The sequence below is a fragment of the Cheilinus undulatus genome, linkage group 3 (assembly GCF_018320785.1).
Source record: "Cheilinus undulatus linkage group 3, ASM1832078v1, whole genome shotgun sequence".
NCBI lineage: Eukaryota > Metazoa > Chordata > Actinopteri > Labriformes > Labridae > Cheilinus > Cheilinus undulatus.
This window is the reverse complement of record NC_054867.1, coordinates 3,273,589-3,293,279: the sequence shown is the minus strand read 5'-3', so window position 1 is coordinate 3,293,279 and position 19,691 is coordinate 3,273,589. Positions and strand designations below refer to the sequence as shown.

Here is a 19,691-nt window from a genome sequence, read left to right as displayed (position 1 = left end):
AAAAGTTTCAGAATACTGGAGGATAAACAGCAGAACTTTCTCCTCTTTAAGCTCCTCTCTGACCACGGAGGATCAGCCCGTCAGCGCTGTGTGTGTGTGCGAGCCAGCTGTGTGTGTCTGTGTTGCCTGTGTGAGCCAAGGGTGTGCACAATGTTAAAGAAATATTTAGTAAATATTCTGTTAATACTATATGTTTATGGGGAACAAATAAATATTAAAAATTCTGCATTTGCATTAAGAGAACACTATACTTAAACATTTAGCACGTTTTCATTTGCAGGGAAAATGATAAATATGCTGTTTATTGATAATTAACTATATAAAAAAGAATAGGAACACTAAAGTAGAAATTCAGCTTAATGTTACACATATAAAGACCCTTACACACCTGTGTGAGGAGAATTAGAAATGTTCATGAAACCTGCTGCAGTTTTTATTTTATTGTAGAATAAACCGTTCATGAACAGTTAGTGTTTTATTGTTAATATAAAATTAAAAAATAAAATGAATTTGGCTCAAAAAATAACAATAATGACAAAATCCCTCTGCCAGTCAGGCATTTCAACAGACATCCCAGATAGTTGCGGTCAGCCATATACTAGGTTTTTACCTGGTCTTGTTCATGAATTATTGTGATTTTCAGCCTTACTCAAATAAAGATTTCTCTTCTCATATGGGAGTTTTAGGTCCGCTGACAGTCACAGCATCAGTATGAGTGATATCAGCTCTGACGTCCTGTTTCATATAAAGCTGTGGAGCGTTGGTCTCTCGTTCAGTGAGAGTGGAGGCTGAAGTGAGTACTCCCAGATAAAAAAGCTCACTCCTTCACATTCATGCAGTATGCTGCAGTGATGTTTGTGCTTCTATTCCATGTGATTTTTACCTGCATATTCAGGCCATAATAGAGTGCTGATTACTGTCTACATTTGATATTTATTCTGCCTTAGTTTGTTTTATTTTATGAATATTTCTAGAGAAGCTGGTCACTTACTTTTTATTGGCCTGCTGGTATAAATATAAAGAATCTTATGATTGTCAAAAATGTCGGGCTAATGTAAATATAGCAGCTGTTAAGGACAGAAGCAGCAGTGGATTCTTGTTTTCCTAGTTCATTAGTTGAAGATGAACTCGCTTGCTGTGATGATCATGGTCAGGGTGGATTTGAAGATTAGAAGAACTGAGTTAATGTTATGTACATCTTTATGTCCCTTCATGCAGACCTGCACATTCTCACATTAACTCGATGAATTCTTCCTCTGCCTTCAACATGTCGAGTGGTTCAAGTTACCGAGATTCTTTCCAAACAGCCGTGGCCAAAAACGTGATCGTTCTGGCTGTTGGTCTGACCATCAGCTACATCAATGGAACCCTGATTCACACCTTCAGAAAGCACCAGGTGAGAACCCGCTATTACAGTCTGAGTTACACAGAAATCAGGTATGGAGCTGTATGCTACATGTCATCTGATGCTTCTGCTGTAAAAAGGAACAATAAGCTCCCTGCTTCTGTCAGAATAACATAATGACATGTTAGGATGGGAAGGTGAAAGTTTTTGATTGATGAAACTAAACTGCTGCTGTACTTAAGGTGAGAAACACTGCAACACACGTGATTTTTATATTAACTGGTTAGTAGGCTTCAGCGTCTGACAAACTGTCTCTTTGTTTTTTCTAATGCAACAGCTGCTCACAGAACAACTATCAACCTTTCACAATAGTACAGAGCAGGATCACCAGGATCTGGGATTAGGTCGTACAGCCTTTGAGCCATGAACAGGGAGGAAATAATTAGAAACAGAAATCACATTAATCTACTGATCTGAATTAATTTATCTTGATACCTGACAAGTTATGGGTTCTAATTATCTGTTATTTCTGTTTTAAATGTAAACCCAGTTATATCAAACTGACTTCTCAGGATATAAGGGCCAGGGTTCATAAAGATGATGCTAAATATTAGATGTGAGGTCAAAATAATGTGATGTTGACTTATAATATGTAGTGTGTGTATATATATATATATATATATATATATATATATATATACTGCCGCATTCGCTGTGGCGTTGTTTCGATAAGCTTCTGCAATGTCACAAGATTTATTTCCATCCAGTGTTGCATTAATTTTAATATTGATGATGGGAGAGTCTGACCACTGTGCAAAGCCTTCTCCAGCACATCCCAAAGATTCTCAATGGGGTTAAGGTCTGGACTCTGTGGTGGCCAATCCATGTGTGAAAATGATGTCTCATGCTCCCTGAACCACTCTTTCACAATTGGAGCCCGATGAATCCTGGCATTGTCATCTTGGAATATGCCCGTGCCATTAGGGAAGAAAAAATCCATTGTTTAAGAAATGGGTGAAGAGACTTCTTCATTGAAATAGACTGTTACATGTTAATTCTTCCCACAGATGGTTTAAAACCATCGATACGCTCGATAAACGCACCAATATCTAACATTACTAAGAGTCAAAGCTCGACATCTGATCCAAGGGCAGAAAATAAATGAGGTTTAAGTATGATGTGATTGATTACAGAGTCCTCCTCTGACCAACGGTGTTTCCTTACAGTTCATTTGTCATCTTGTAAATCCCTGCATGGCTGCGGGGTCATCAGCTCAGCTTTTAAATGTTCCCAGAACTATTATTTCTCTAAATGTGAGAAAAGTGTGAGAGGGTGGAGAGATAAAAAAACACAGCTGGTCCTGCTTTGAAAAGGAATAACTAAGACGCCAGAGTCCACGCTGTCAGCCATCTACCAGGAGATTTTAGATCCTGTCATGCTTCAATCTGCTGAGGAGCTTTAGGAGATCCTGATCTCCTTTTCACCATCCCACAGTGAAGCCAGAACTGCCAGAAACTGGTTTGCTGACCCTGGTGTTACTGGGTTTGATTGGCCAACTGGTCTGACCTGAATCCCATAGAGGATCTCTGGAAGATGAGAGACGACAGACTCAGCAATCCAGACCAGCTGAAGGCTGTTATCTGAGAACCTGGACTTCATAACCCCCCAGCAGGACCACGGACTGATCGGCTCTATGACACGAGCAGAGACCCAGAAATTCATGAGAAAGGAGCTCAGACCAAGTACTGAGAGATAAATGAGCAGAATTTTCCAGAAGGTCAACATTTCTGCGTCATTAATCCTTTTCTGGGCTGATGTTTTTTCAATATTCTAATATTTTGAGAGTTTTCATTTTTGTGAGCTGTAATCATCAAGATTAAAACAAAACAAAAAAAAATCTTGAAATATTTCACTTTGTATGAGATAAATCTATAAAAGTTTAATTAAAAAAAATCAGAAATTCAAATAAATTTTGTGATATTCTGTTTAGGGACATACAGTGTGTGTATAACTCTGTAAAACCTTACCTTTGTTGAATAATATTACTAATACTAATCCAATGCTAAGTCAACATTTTGAGACAGATTTTAAACTGGATTCGGGGTCAGTAGCAGTGCCCTGTGTAATAAGGCAATTCTTAAAAATAGAAAGAATTCTTTTTTTTTTTTTTTAAAGGTTTATTTTTGGGCATTTTGTGCCTTTATTTGATAGAGGAGAGGATAGTGGATAGAGTCGGAAACAGGAAAAGGAGCGGGGAGAGGCATGCGGTGAGGGGCCTCAGGCCGGATTCAAGCCCGGGCCGCCCGCGTACATGGGGCGCATGCCTTATCCTTTCTAACAAAAATACTAAATCCTCAATTCAATAACAGCAGTGGAAGGTTGTGAGCTGAGGTGGGCTGGTTGACAGTCCAGGACTGAAAATGACCCCCTTCTGGCCCTGTATGCAGCTGTAGTGTAGAAACCCAATCATCAGGTAGAGACAGTGAAGAGACAGTCTTAACCATGTGCTGAGTTGAGTTGGTCCACCTGACCTAAACATGAATCCAAACACCGCCTGGGGTCAGCACACCATCGTAGCAGTGTTGCTGCAGCAACCGTCTGGCTTTAATCTTTCTTCTTCTCTCCTCCAGATATTCTACGTGAACCCCCGTTACGTCCTCTTCATCCACCTGGTGGTGAATGATATGATCCAGCTCACTACAACAATCAGCCTGTTTGTCTTCAGTTACATCTTCTACAGGATCAACGCCTCCCTCTGCTGCCTCATTATAACTCTGGCCGTCTTTACGACCCTCAACACACCGCTGAATTTAGCCGTCATGGCGGTGGAGTGCTACGTCGCTGTTTGTTTACCTCTCAGACACGCTGAGCTGTGTACCATCAGAAGAACGTACTTCCTGATTGGAGGGATTTGGGCTCTGAGCGCCGTCTCCACACTGCCTGATGTCTTTGTCTTCCTAGCCACTGAGCCTGTTCACGTTTTCCATTCAGCCATATTCTGTGAAAAGGATAACCTGTTCAGACACCCCATCCACGTGAAGAAGAAAGATGTTTACATCATCTACCTGACTGGTGTTTGGCTCACTCTCTTCTACACTTACATCATGATCTTTCAGGCTGCTAAAGGAGCGAAATCTTCTAAATCAGCTGATGGAGATGCAAAGAAGGCCAGGAACACGATCCTGCTCCATGGGTTTCAGCTGCTGTTGTCTATGCTAACCTTTGTAGCACATGTGATCAAAAAAGCTCTGTTGAGCTGGTTTCCTAAACATGCAGTGCATGTCATCTTTGTTTCCTACATCATCATCCAGGTCCTTCCCCGGTTCATCAGTCCAATCATCTACGGGCTCAGAGATAAGACGTTCAGACAGCATTTAAAGAAGTACATTCTGTGTGCAGTGAGACGGAGGGTCAAACCACAGCTGCAGAAAAAATGAAGCTTCAAAACTGGACAGCAGTGATGGAGGGATCAGTACTGAATGAGTTCTGATGCTGCCTGTTAATAACCATTTAGTTAGAATAAGCTGCAAGGATCTGTCATTTTCCTTTGAATCTTTATAATCTGCACAAACTACTGAAGAGAAAGACTGCTCTATCATTTTAGTGGTTTTGAAGCTGATTCAGCTAGACATGCCAGTGTGATCATGTACAGGAAAATAAATTAATCAATGAATAAATGAGTATAAAATCATATATAAGCTGGTGTTTGTCTTTATTATGCTGTGTCACTACGTATGTCCAATCTAAGCTCATCAAACTGAATCATGTTAAAGCTACAATATGTTGAATGTTTGCACTAAAATCTCCATGTTATTTTAAAAACTCTTAATTCCACTTTTCATGTGTATGGAAAGAAGTATTTGGCCGCCTGGCCATTACAATAACAGGGACTTTAATTTGGAGTTGTCCCCCTTTTGCACCCATACCCACCTCCAATCTTCTTGGAGGCTTTCCTCAACATTTTGGAGTGTTTCTGTAGGAATTTGTGCCCATTCATTCTGTAGATCAGTGTTACTCAACCCTGCTCAAGCAAAGAGCCAAAGTACCTTTGCAAAAATACCTTTGCAAGAGCCACAATGTAAGTGGTGAAAAGTGGCAAAAATAAGTTAAATGTGGCAACTAATGGTCAAACAGCAGGAAAAAAAGTGGCAGAGAGGGGTGAAAAGGGCATAAAATGGCAAAAGGTGGATGAAAAGTGGCAAAAATGGGTGAGAAGTTACCAACAATTGGTTACAGGTTGAGTGCATAAGTGAGTAAAATGGGCAAAAATGAGGGAAAAGTTGTTGAAAAATGTTGAAAACAGTGGCATTTAATGGCATAACGTGGCTTACATGGACAAAAAAAGGGGGGGGGGGTTGCAAACAGGCAAAAAACTGGTGGCAAAAATGGGATAGAAGTAGTAAAAATGGGCAAAAGTGATGATTTGTGTAATAAGTGGTTGTAATTGGAACCCAGGAGCAGAGGCAGAGACGGTAGGAAGCAAATTTAAAGGTTTTACTGGGGAAAAGACAGGAGTAAGGGAGGGGGAATCCAAGGTCCAGGGAGAGCAAGAGGGATCCAGGGAAATGTGAGGGCTGCAGACGTGAGGGTAGGCAGTGGAGGCTGTGAGAGAGTCCGGTGCGAGAGTGTGGCAGCGTGGCAGAGAGAGCAGGGTTAGTCACAGGTCACTGGAGCACAGAGAAATCTCAAAAATACTTCAACAGTGTTAGCTGAGTCGCTAGAGAGCCAAGATACCACTTAGGAGTGGGATTACTCTGGCACTGGAGATGACTCTGAGCAGAGCTTAAGAGTGCGCAGTGATTGCAGTGATTTGGTGCAGGTGCGTAGGTGCCGGGGAAATCAGTGCCGGTGAACGCCCAATCTTTGTGAAGACAACAGAAAACACTCCAAGCAGGAAACAGTCCACAGGAACTTATCAAAATAAAACCAGAAAATGTGCAGTCACCACACAAAAAGTGGCAAAAAGAAATGGCAAAAGTGGGCTTAAAGCACTTTAAATGGATTAAAAGTGGCAAAATAATTTAAAAAAAATTGCAGATAAGAGCAATGGAAATTTACACACACAAAAAGGTTGAAAATTAAAGCTTACCGTATTAATGTGGGATTCAAACTGATTAATGTGACTAATAATGGATCATTTTGAGGTCATACTTTCACTTAGTAAAGGTTTTCTGGGGAATAACATTTCAAATTAAGACAAGAGAGCCACGGGTTTAGTATCACTGCTGTAGAGCATTTATGAGGTCAGGCACTGATGTTGGACCAGAAGGCCTGTTCCAGTTCATCCCAAAGGTGCTGGATGGGGTTGAGGTCAGGACTCTGTGTGGACCAGTCCAGTTCTTCATCAGACCAGGTCTTTCGAGTCTTTCTTTGTGCTCTGGGCCACAGTCATGCTGGTATAGTAAAGAGCCTTCCCTAAACTGTTGCCACACAGTTGGAAGCATAGCACTGTCCAAAATGTCTTAGTCTGCTGAAGTATTAAGACTGGCCTTCACTGGAGATAAGGGGTCTAGACCAGACCCTGAAAAACAGCCCCACACCATCATCCCTCTTCAACCAAACTTCACAGCTGGCCTGGTTGGGAACAGCTTGGATGCTGCCATTGAGTCCTTGCTTCTGAATGGTGAGAGGTTGTAGAGCAGTTCATCTACCATGGCAGTCTAATCCTTTCATCTGCTGACTGTAAAACTGGATCCGCTGCAGACTTGGACTCACACATAGGGTGAAGGGTTCGTTGAGCAAGACAGTGTAGTCTTCCAGTTCTCCAGGCATGCAGACAAAAATCAGTGTTTCTGTCTGATTCTTCCAGTCTCTTGTGAGTCCAGGATGCTGACTGATGGCCAGAGGGGCTGTCTGGACTCCTTTGTTCTCTTGGTGGTATGTGAACACTGTCTTCTTAACAAACAAACAACCAGACCAGAATCCATTAGAAAGGAGGGTCTCTGTCCGCTTTATTTAGACTCTGGTGCAGTGAATTTGAATTTATGATTTTTTTTTATTTAACCTAGCTGAAGCATCGGGTTTACTGGATTAAAGCAGCTACAGTCAGAGGGATAGGTATTAAAAAGCACAGGTAGACCTCCAATGGCTCCACCTGTGCTAAATTAACCTGATTGGACATGATTCTAAAGACTCACACCTCTCTATAGAAGGCCTCACAGCTGATGATGATATCAGAGTGAAACCAAGGGTCAAAGGTCAAAGGAGCTTCAGAGCTGCAGAGACAGGATTGTTGAGAGGCACCGATCTGAGGAAGACTACAGAAAAATCATCATCATATCCACTTAGGTCTCATCCTGCAGCGAGAGCAAAGGGTCACCGAGAGGTCAGTGGGTCACAGAGCTACAACATGATGGAAAAAGTTAACTTTTGGGGACATTTAGCCAAAGAATTTTACATAAAACCACAGATCCTTCCCAGCCAGCATTTCCATGTGGGCTCCCATATGGGTCCCATGTGGGTTTGTCCATGGGTTCCATGTTGGCCCCACTGGGCTTGCCCATGTGAACTGCAAGTGTGGATCAGCCCATATGAGACCCATATTGGCCCCATCTACAGATTCTTTCATTTGCCCATGTTTACTACAAGTACACTGTACAATCCAATTAGTTATCCTTACTTTAAAAAAAAAGCATGCAAACCAATTGCCTTGAAAAAAAAACAAGTAACTTTAACTTTTTGACTCTAGTACACTCAAAAAAAATGATTTTCGACTGTCATAGGTATTACTTGAACAAATTAACTTGGTTTTACTTAATTTAACAAATTTCCAACCTTTAGTTATTCTAAATAGATAAAACCAATGTGATTCTTTCAGTTTGAGTGAATTCAAATGAATTACATAAAACCAGTGAGATTTGTTTACATAACAGTTTGGTCAGTAGGTGGCAGTATGCATCTGTAATGTATTTGGTATATATATTATGGTCTACAGGTAAGACCAAAGAACAAGAATAATTGTTTCTTTGGAGGAATGTTGACTCCTTGTTTGGAAATTTTGTCTCTCCCAGTCAGCATTTACTTGATACTTAAACTTTTTAGCAATCATTACTTATTCTTTTATGTTTTGTCAAAAAACGTTGACATTACCAAATCAGATTAGTTGTTTGTACTATTCAGCTGAAAGATGCAAAGATCAAGTTAAGCTGAGATAACTTAGTATGTTTAGTTCTTTGAGGGGAGGGGCCAGTTGAAAATTTTCAAAAAACCATGGGTGAGACTGTCAGTGCATCTGTTGGAACCGGCAGGCAATGGTTGTAAAATGATTTGCATGTGTGTCAAAGCTAATTCTTTACCTAGCTGTGTCTCCACCCTACCAAGGAGGGAGTGACTGATCTGGGTCATCACTGGGATCTAGCATTCTTTTTAAAAGGGTATTCTCTAATGAGAGATGTGGCTAATGGTCTGAAATTTCTGGGTGCTTTTCTAGTTTCATATTGTGGCAAGCAGTGATGGGAAATGGATCCTTAACAAGTTGAATGACCTTGACAAGCTCTTGCACAGGAAGCATCAGCAGCTACACTATTTATTCTGAATTATAGACACATACAAACAGGGTGGTCTCCAACATTGACCCCCTCACTCATGGTGTCACACTTCAAAAAACCCCTCACTAAACATGCATAATTTTTTATAATGTTCACATTCATTGCAAAGTTGTTATTATGCATGTTTGGTCTATTAGTTCATGTTTTTGCAGTAAGAATTGTTTTTAGAAGTGTGACACCATGAGTGAGGGGGTCAATGTTGCAGACCACCCTGTTTGACTGTGAGGTACAGCGTAAACTGTAGCTGCTGCTGCTTGTTGTGCAAAAGCTTGTCAAAGTCAGTCAACTAGTCTGTGAGCCATTTCCTACCACTGCTTGCTTTAATATGAAACTAGAAAAACATCCACAAAACATAGACTTCCACCACTAGCTGTATCTCTCAATAGTGGAAAGCCTTTCAAAAACATTGCTGGATCCAGACAGTGAACCAGATTAGTCACGCTCACCCTGGTAGGGTGGAGACATGGTGAGACAAAGTATTAGCTTTGCCACATGTGGATGTCATGATGGAGGCATTGCCTGCCGGTGCCAACAGATGGAGCGCAGCACAGTCGTCCTATGTGGAATTTGTGAGTTAGTAAGAGAGGAGACCAAGAACTTGATGGTCACTCTGACTGCACAGATCCTGTATGGAAGTTCTAGAAGGACAACATCACTGCAGCCCTCCACTTTTCTGGATCCATGACAGAGCGGGGAGATGACGACTCTCCTCAGTGTAAAACACATGAAAACCTGCTTGGAGGTGGCAAAAAACTTAATGTGAAAGCCAAGCAGTCAGTGTTGATTTTATCAACTAACACTATTAATAAAAATGTTTGTAGACAGCCTTTTCCATGGCAAAACTAGACCAAGACTAACAAGAATAGATCTGTTATGAATAAAACTGACTAAAACTAAGTTTAGTTTTCGTCAAGATGACTAAAACTAGACTAAAATGTAATGTAGTTTTCGTCTGTGATATTTCTCCACTGTGGGTAAATCTGTTAAAACACATCTGTATCTCTTCTGTCTGTCAGCTGTAGAAAGCAGGGACCCCAGGTTTGGCAGAGAATTCACTACCATCATCTGGTACCAGATTTAGGCAAGAGAATAAATGCTTGGACTAAAGATAAAGATAAAATGTTTTGGACTTTCCAAACAGGGTAGAAAAGACTAAAATGTAACTAAAACTTAAAGACGTGTCATCAAAAGACAACTCAAATTATAAATAACTGTCAAAATGAAGACTACAAGCAGTCTTTTATCTGTTTTGAGTTTTTTGTCTGAGGTCTGACTAGTTTTTGAGCGCACTGAATATAAAGTTATAATTCCATTCTGTGTTTGTCTGCTGCACTTATTAAACTTAAAAACGTGACATCCCCTCCTTCAAAACACACTGAGACCAATTTAAGGACAAAACAACACGGGTCAGCGTAATCCCAGACGTCTTCACAGGACGTATAAAAACTCAACAGCATGAGCAGATGGAGCTGAGGAGAGAGAGGCTCCCTGCAGGTACGCACACACCTGTCAGTGTTTCCTGTCTGCTCTGATGGTGATACTGCTAAAAAGCTGTGCTGTTTTATGGACAGATCTGTGATTTTGATGAGTAATTAATGGATATTTGTGTCTTTGTCACTCCGGCACAAACGTAGTGTTTAATAAGACATACTGGATAATCTTCAGTGTTCTGTGGTTGGGAAGATGCTCGGGAGTTTACTAGAACATAGAAAGCTCTTCTGCTCTCTCAAGCTCATGAAATGTAACAGTTTATGCATGTGTTAAAGAAATACATGAAGCAGTTTATCCCCAGGATGAAGGTTAACTTCATTTTTGATTCTGAATTTTGTTATCTTCATCATCCTGAGGGCAGATGCAAATCTCTGTGGTGCTTGTTTCAGATAAAGTGGATTCTTCAGTACTGCAGACATGAACCTCTCATCCCTGAACGGCTCCTCGTCTGTGGGAGGATACCAGCGTGACACGTTTACCATGGCTGTGACCAAGAATGTGATCGTCACCGCCCTCTGCATCTCCATCAACTACATCAACGGCACTCTGGTGCACACCTTCAGGAAGCACCAGGTAAGAATCCTGTCTGCTCCTCATGCTGCAGATCGTTTGTTCTGTGCACCAATAGAAAATCAAAAAACAACATGCTGCAGCTCTCTGCCTCTCTTTGAGTCTTCTGACACTCATAAATGCTGTCTCCTTAAAGATATCTGCTCTGAAAGTTTATGCAGTCATTTAGACAGGAAGGGATGCTTCCCATTGTTCTAGGATGGAAAAACTTCAGCAGAGATAAATCCACTGATTCTGCTTTACACAACATAATAACACATTCTGCATGTTCATATCAGCAGAAATCTGAACCAATACTGATATGATAATAATATATAATACTACTGTTTATCATCGTTTAAGCTGTCATCTGCTGATTTCGATATTATGTAAGTTATAATGCATGCTGATGCATCCCTATAAAATGTCTTTTCCTCTCATTATTCATTCATAAACACAAAGACTGCACAATAAAATCACTATTAGAACGAGATGATGTGAAAACATCTGCTGATTTATAAAATCACTCAATCATATAAATCGCATCAATCAGCAGAATGCACAAATGTCAAATAATGCTGCAGCTTATAAGATGGTGTACAAAGTTTTGATCGGTTTTCCAGTCAGAATCAGCGGACTTATCTCAGCTGAAGGTTTTTCTTTTCTCATCCTCGTTCTTTATCATTTAAAGTCAGCTCTAAGGACAGAAGTTTCAGCTTTTCATGATTTTTGCTCTTGAAAACACGTTTTAGTGCTGTCCTGGATTAAAGCTTACAGGCTCTGTCACTGATGAATCACTACATCTGTGGTTACAGGAGAGCTGCATCCCTACAGAGGAGGATTAAGGCCAAAGATTTTTATATTCTGAGATTAAAGTCAGAGTTCTGAGATAAAAACTTTTCCACAAAACCTTTTTTCAATCTGAATTCTGAAAAATACATTTGAGACAACACTTTTTCTGCCAATTCAGAGAAAAAAGTCTGACTGTTTTTCTCTCAGAATCAGAAAAAAGCTGTAAATAAAAAAGAGCACACAGCCCTGTGGAGTGCCGGTGCTGAGGCTTAGGGCTGTGGTTGAGTGGCGGCCCACTCCCACCGTTTGGGAGAGACCGTCGACAGTGTGGGGTGGCGTTAGACTTCTTAGATTACTGTGTTATGTACAGTGCTTAACAAATGTATTAGACCACCTGTCATATCTGTCTCAGAGACCATCCAGCATCATGAAGTGCTTTAATGCGGACTCTTTCATTTTCAGTGAGCTCTCCACGTTTTACCATTTTGAACAGGAATGAAGAATTTCAAACTGAATTCACTCAAATTTGAGCCGGCTCACTGGGCTTCTCTGAGAAGTCAAAAATGAATCAAGCATAACAGTCAACCACTAAAACAAATTTTTCTGTTCAGGAATGCAAGTAAATAACTATAATTTGACAAATGAATCAAGAAATATTAATGTGCTTTACTATTTTTTCAGTTTTTTTGTAAATCAGTAAATTTGAAAATTCATTTATAACAATAATAATTCTATTTTAGCATTAAGAATATCATTTGGGTTAAGGAGCTTCTACATATTGGTGTATTAACTGTTGCAGAGACATAAAAAACTAGAATGGCCATCTGAGGCGGCAGATCCACGCCGAAGCAGCGCCACCGAGGAAGTCACGCTCCCATTGATTACTATGGTGTTCAAAATTCAACGTCCGAGAAAAACCAAACGGGTGTGCGGATCATCACCAAAATCTATTTGATTCTTCCCTGTCACTATCCCAACATTCCCTGAAAGTTTGGTGAAGATCCAACTTTCCGTTGTTGAGTTATCTTGTACACATACAAAGAAAGAAAGAAAGAAAGAAAGATACGGAACCCTTTACCTAACCCCCTGCCGATTTCATCGGCATGGGTAATGATTTTGGTAATTACCAACGCTGTTAATTTAGGGCAGTTGTGGCATAAACCTTACTTTGGTTGGGGTTAGGGTGGTCTAATACATTTGTTAAGCACTGTATACTAATAAACTAATAACTTTACACGTTAGAGTACCTTTGAATATTAAATTCCAAATATGAAAACTCTTTAACCGCTCGTTCTGCTCGTAGGTTGTAATAGCCATAGACATTATAATGACTGCAGGTCTGCCTTTAAACTCTAATGCCATTGTGCAGCCTAATCTATGGCTCCTATTCTGTATCTCTACTGCCTGATAACACCACTAACAGATGTTAAAGCCTTTACAGCTCTTTAATGGGCTCACAGTCTGACAACAAGCCGAGCAGAGGCAGACAGAATCACACAGACTGTGGGTAATAACCAGAGGTGAAGGTAAATCATTACATTAACTCCAATTACTCTAACTTGTTAGCTTTTTTATCTACTTGTACTTTTTTGAGTAGTTTTTAAAATCACTAATTTTACCTTCGCTGAAGTATATTTTGAGTGAAGTATTTGTACTCAATTACATTTTAAAATCATCGAATACTGAGTAAAAACATAAACACTGACAGCCACAACAATGAGGTCACAGCTTTCTGCCTACACAAGAACAAACAGTGGGTTTGGCTTTCACAACATGACAGTCAGTACATGCACATAGCAGAGAATGATTCCATGTTTCCTCCTGAACAGCTGCTGCATTGTTCTTTAGGTTAGAGCACACCTTCTGATAAATAACCCTGTAAGAAGTCTGCATTTTCTTGTATTGCACATTAAGGACCAGTCATTTCTCACTGTAAAACCCTTTGAGCATCAAAAGTAGCTACTCAGGACTTTGAGTATATTTGAAATGACTGACTCTTTACTTTTACTTTTAATTCTACTCAGTGACTACTTCATGAATTAAACAAGATGTTTGTTTTCTTTTTAGTAAAATTCATCCTATGTGGTGCCGCATAACAAAATACAGATTCTTCAATTCAGAACAAGAAGTAGAATTGAGGAGATGGCTGCAGAGGTAGACAGAGCTTGACTTCCTGGAAATGCTGAGTGTGTGTGCAGGTCCAACCCTCTGTAGACACACACACAGCGTGTAGTGTCAGGTCATATGTGCTGCACACCAGGCATGATAAATATTCATCCATTTTCTATACTGCTTATGTTGTTGGGAGTTGTGGGGGGAGTTGGGGGCTGGAGCCTATCCCAGCTGTCACTGGGTGAGAGACGAGGTACACCCTGGACTGGTCGCCAGTGAATCACAGGGCTGACATATAGAGACAGACAACCAGGCACGCTCACACTCACACCTACGGGCAATTTAGAGTCACCAATTAACCTCACAAGCTTGTTTTTGGTGGTGGGAGGAAGCCGGAGCGCCCGGAGAGAACCCGCGCATGCACAGGGAGAACATGCAAACTCTGCACAGAAAGGTCCTGACCAGAAAGCGAACCTGGGACCTTCTTGATGTGAGCAACAGCACTAATCCCTGTGCCGCCGTGCAGCCCATGCTATAAATATGATCAAGGAAATGTAAATAAAGCATTGACCAAACATAGACTTTACCTGGACATCACACATCAACCCTCAAGATATCTGTTTTTGGAGATCGGTGCGGTCAGTAAGTGTGCAGGGTCTGCCTCTCTCTTTCTCCACACACACACACACACACACACACACACACCGATCAGGAACTTCCTCACTCAGATCAGCAGTAAAACATATAATGTCTGATATTTAAATGTGATTTATAAAAGAAAGGCTACTGATGATAACGGTAAGCATAAATGAACAGATGAGCCATTTGTGAAAGGACGGGGGTGCTGGGGTGTGTGTAAGGGGGGATCATTTCAGATTTTGCTGAAAGACACGGGTCTGTGGTGTGCTATCCTTGATGAGGATCACTGTGCTGTTGAACGGGTTTCTTTATAGTTTGATTTGGCTAGAATTATATCAAAGTTTATCATTCTGTGGCACCGTTTATTATTTTGGTATGAAATAAAACCTTTGTATGCTGTGAGTCACCAGCACCAGCATACGATACACTAAAGTATATTTACTGATGAAAGTACTCGATGATCTTATTTTTTCCTCCAGATCTTCAACTCTAACCCTCGTTACATCCTCTTCATCCACCTGGTGATCAACGACATGGTGCAGCTACTCCTGTCCACCCTCCTCCACATCATCAGCTACGCCCTCCACACCATCAACGTCTCCCTCTGCATCGTCCTGCTCATCATCACCATCCTCGCCACCCTCAACACCCCGCTCAACCTGGCCAGCATGGCGGTGGAGTGCTACATCGCCGTCTGCATCCCCCTCCGCTACGCCCAGATGTGCACGGTGAGGAAAACCTACATCCTGATTGGTCTGATCTGGGTGGTGAGCTCTTTCTCCATCCTGCCGGACCTCTTCATCCTGCTGGCTACAGAGCCACTGGAGTTTTTTCACTCCAGGCAGTTCTGTGCCAGAGATTATGTATTCAGAAGCTCCTACAGTCTGAAGAAGAGAGACGCCTCACACATCGTCTGTCTGGCCTTTGTGTGGCTCACCCTCCTTTACACTTACTTCAGGATCCTGTTTGCGGCCAGAGGAGCCACTTTAGACTTCAAAAAGGCCAGAAACACCATCCTGCTGCACGGGTTCCAGCTGCTGTTGTGTATGCTGACTTATGTCAGACCCATGTTTGAACAAGGTCTGCTCTACCTACTACCCAGACGGTTCCTGGCTGTACGATTCGCTTCTTATGTCGTTGTGCAGATCCTGCCCCGCTTTGTCAGCCCCATCGTCTACGGACTACGAGACCAGCACTTCAGGAAGTATGTGAGGAGGTACCTGCTCTGTAAAGTCAGCATTAAGACCCAGTCTGAAACGGTCACCGTATCCAGCATGAGGCTGACCCTGAAACTGCAGTGAGCACGTCTCTGTCTAAAGACCAGGGGACAACGATGCAATGACTGCTGGTGATCAATACATTGATTGGTTCATTATATGTGCAAAGAAAGAGAAAGTAAAAGCCTTGATCATTTTTTAAGCTTATGCTTTATTTTCAAATTCCTCCACTCACCAGTCGACAGTTCCTGTCCAGCTGCGTGTCGACATGAACTTTTTAACAAGCTAGCAGTAAACAAGTTACTAATAAGAAGCATTATGGTTTCTTTTTTTGTAAGTTTGGGTCCCAAAGAGAGAAAACAACGTCCCATTTGGTTCTGAGTATAAAAAGCATTCTCCCCCATGGAGGTTTTCTCTTTTATTGATGTTATCAATCAGGGGTGTCAAACTCAATCACAGCAGGGGCCAGATCCTGAACTGAGGTCTAACCTTAGGGCCTAACAGCCTGAACAATTAAACAGAAACTGTCATCCTAATTTTCAACAGTAATGAATTGAAGGCTCTAAATCAGAGATAAAAAAAAAATCAAACTTATTTGTTCAGAGAGTCAACACATGAAATCATAAGTCAAAATCAAGTTTTTAAAAGGCAAATTTATAAGCCAGAGTTGAAATCATGAATTTAAAAGGTCAAAATATGAGGTCAAAATTGAAAATTAGGACTTTTCATGGTAAAAATATGAGACAAAATTTAAAATCATGAGTTTAAAAGGTTAAAAAAAATGATACAGTTTAAATTTTGAGACTCAAAGGTCAAAATGTGGGATTTGAGTTCAAATTTAGGAGTTGTTTAAAAGGTTAACATGTAAAATAAAATTTTAAATCATGATTTTAAAAGGTCAAATATGAGATAGAATTTTAAATAATAAGTCCAAAAGGTCAAAATATTGGATACTAAGACAAACTTAAGAGTGGGAATGTTCAAAACATGAAATTAAATTAAATATCATGAGTTTAAATGTCACAGTATGACTTAAAATGTTAAATTGTGAACCTAAAAATATGAAATGAAAACACAAACTTTTCCCACGTCACTGACCTTTTTATCTTTTTATTTCTATTCTTTCTTTTTTTTTATTTATTTTTTTTTTTTTTTTTCAAAATTTTGTGACTGAAGTATATCTTAAATAATCAAGGTTAAGTTTTTACATTTTTAGACCAGAGGAACTCTGCAGACCTCATACTGGTGGGACAGTTATAGTTAAAATATTTGACCTTGCGGGCCGGGTGTAACTGTACCATGGGCCGAATTTGGCCCCCAGGCCTTGAGTTTGAAACCCCTGTTATAAATCAATCATGTTCAATATGATTTCATTTTTTAACCGAAAAAGACAAAAAGGTCTTTAAAATTTGAGCGAAAACAGATTTCTACAAAGTAATGTCAATTTCATTTAAAAAATGCAATGTGAAGTAAGTGACTGCAGAAATATTCAGCCTCTTTAAAGTGACTGACCTGATTCAACAGAGGTCCAGCACACTGGTGCTAATAGTCTCAGAGTTAGTGAAATAGAGATCAGCTGAATGCAGTCAATGTGTCTCAGTGATTGTAGTGTAAAGACACCTGTGTCTGATTAATCAGTATTCCTGGCTACCATTACACCATGGAGACAAAAGAACACTCAAAGCAACTCAGAGTAAAGCTTGCTGAAAAGTAGAAGTCAGGGGATGGCTAAAGAAACATTTCTAAGTCTCTGAACATCCCCAGAGTTCAGTTAAATCCATCATGAAGAAATGAAGGAATATGTCACATGTGTTAATCTGCCTAGATCAGACCGTCCTCACAAACTGAGTGGGCGTGCAAGAAGGAGGCTAGTGAGAGAGGACACCAAGACACCTACGACTACTCTGAAGGAGTTCCAAGCTTCAGCAGCTGAGATGGAGAGACTCTGCAGACAACAACTGTTGGCCGGGTTCTTCACCAGTCAGAGCTTTATGGGAGAGTGGCAAAGAGAAAGACACTGTTGAAGAAAACTCAGATTCACTCTGGACTAGAGTTCACCAAAAGGCATGTGGGAGACTCCATGGTCAAGAGGAAGAAAGTTCTTTGGTCTGATGAGACCAGAATGGAGCCAAACACACCATCCCCACTGTGGAGCACGGTGGTGGCAGCATCATGCTGTGGGGATGCTTCTCAACAGCATCATGCTGTGGGGATGCTTCTCAGCAGCATCATGCTGTGGGGATGCTTCTCAGCAGCCGGCCCTGGAAAGCTTGTGAAGGTAGAGGGAAAATGAATGAGACAAAATGTAGGAAAATCCTGGAGGACAGTCTTATCTAATCAGACAGAGATTTATTTTCCAGTAAGTCAATGAGCCAAAGCAAACAGAGAAAGCTACACAGAAATAGTTTAAAGACAACAAGGAGAATGTTCTGGAGTGGCCCAGACCTCAAGCTAACAGAGAATTCGTGTCTGAATCTGACGTGGGTGAATATTTATGCATTCACTTATTAAACATTACAGATTTTAATTTAATTGACATTGTGGCGATCTGTTTTTATTTATTTATTTATTCATTTATTGTCTTAAATGTCAAATTATATTATTGATATGACTGATTTATAAAATCAATACAAAGATAAAACCTCCAAAGGTGTGAATACTTTTATAGATTCTGTAGATGAACAGATAAAATGAATTCAGCTGTCCTTACTGTAGGATTCTAGTTGCATTGCTCCTTAGGAGATTGTTTTCCCTGCTGTTGAACAAAGGAAGTGAGTGTGTTGTTGACCAAATAAGGATGACTTTGTGCCCCTTTATCAGGATACTCTGTAGAAGGTCTCAGTACACTACAAAGCTAACCAAATGACCAGCTGCTAGACCAAATGCTAAATATGATCCCTAATGTCAGAAAAATGTGGTATCCTTGGTTCTTCATTTCATATTGCTGAAGCATTTAGGATTTAAAGGTGTGCAGATGTAGGCAGCTGGTGGTGTTCTTATTATTAAATGCATTTTTAGATAATTTTACTTTAATGAAGGCTAAATGTGTATCCATCCATTCATTTTCTAATTCACTTATCCCGTTTGGTGTCGCCCAGCTGTCAGTGGGCAGGAGGCCGGTTCACCCTGGACTGGTCACCAGTCAATCTCAGGGTGGCATAAAGAGACAAACAACCAGTCACTCTTACACTCACACCGGCGGGCAATTTAGAGTCACCAGCTAACCTAATGAGCATGACTTCGGTCTGGGAGGAAGCCAGAGAGCCTACATGCAAACTCAGGAAGGCTCTGACCAAGATTTGAACCAGGAACAGCACTAACCCTGCAGCACCATGCAGCCCTTGAGCCTGTACGGCATTTTACTATTCATCTGTCTAACACCTTTATTGGATAGAGGAGGAAAGTGGGGGAGAGACATGCAGCAATGGGCCTCAGGCCAGATTCGAACCCGGGCTGCCCGCATACATGGTGCCATTCAGCTACCAGGGCACCCCCAGGGTCACCGTTTTAACCATAAACTGTCAACCTTGTTTCACTGGTAATAATATATATTGTTTTTATTTATTTTTTAACTTAGCCCTGATGATAAACGATTTTGACGTTTGAAAAGTTAAAAAGATAAGTTTAAAGGCTCCCAATCTGAGAAAAGTAAATTCATTAGTTCAAAAAGGTCAAAACATGAAATTGAAATTGAAAAATAATGTTTTTTATGGTCAATATATTAGAGAGTCAAAATCATGAGTTTAAAGATCAAAATATGAAATAAAATTTGTAATCATGAAATTAAAAGTCAAAATATGATTCAAAATTTTAAATTGTGAGTCTAAAAGGTAAAATTATGGGATTATGAATTCAAAGTTTGGAGCTGAAAACATGAGGTAAAATACAAAATGATTGGTTATAAAGGTCCAAATATCACCTAACAGTTAGAATTATGAATCTTAAAGCTCAGAATATTATACGAGAAATCAAAATTATGAGTTGAAATGTTTAAAGTAT

General features: G+C 40.4%; 2 protein-coding genes across 2 annotated transcripts; both read left to right on the top strand.

The window, feature by feature from the left end:
• The first annotated feature begins 1,243 nt into the window (after positions 1-1,243).
• On the top strand, positions 1,244-4,782 carry LOC121506724 (odorant receptor 131-2-like). The gene is made up of 2 exons (XM_041782576.1): positions 1,244-1,396; positions 3,976-4,782. Exons 1-2 carry the CDS (start codon positions 1,244-1,246, stop codon positions 4,780-4,782), a joined length of 960 nt encoding a protein of 319 aa, XP_041638510.1.
• Positions 4,783-10,800: 6,018 nt separating this feature from the next.
• Positions 10,801-15,776, top strand: LOC121506723 (odorant receptor 131-2-like). Its single transcript, XM_041782575.1, has 2 exons — positions 10,801-10,956; positions 14,955-15,776. Exons 1-2 carry the CDS (start codon positions 10,801-10,803, stop codon positions 15,774-15,776), a joined length of 978 nt encoding a protein of 325 aa, XP_041638509.1.
• The last annotated feature ends 3,915 nt before the right edge of the window (positions 15,777-19,691 follow it).

Bases quoted from the DNA above. Each gene is read 5' to 3' on its own strand.
- LOC121506724 (XM_041782576.1), top strand. From the start codon at position 1,244: ATGAATTCTTCCTCTGCCTTCAACATGTCGAGTGGTTCAAGTTACCGA. The intron at 1,397-3,975 runs GTGAGAACCCGC...TCTCTCCTCCAG, and splicing joins ACACCTTCAGAAAGCACCAG to ATATTCTACGTGAACCCCCG.
- LOC121506723 (XM_041782575.1), top strand. From the start codon at position 10,801: ATGAACCTCTCATCCCTGAACGGCTCCTCGTCTGTGGGAGGATACCAG. The intron at 10,957-14,954 runs GTAAGAATCCTG...TTTTTCCTCCAG, and splicing joins ACACCTTCAGGAAGCACCAG to ATCTTCAACTCTAACCCTCG.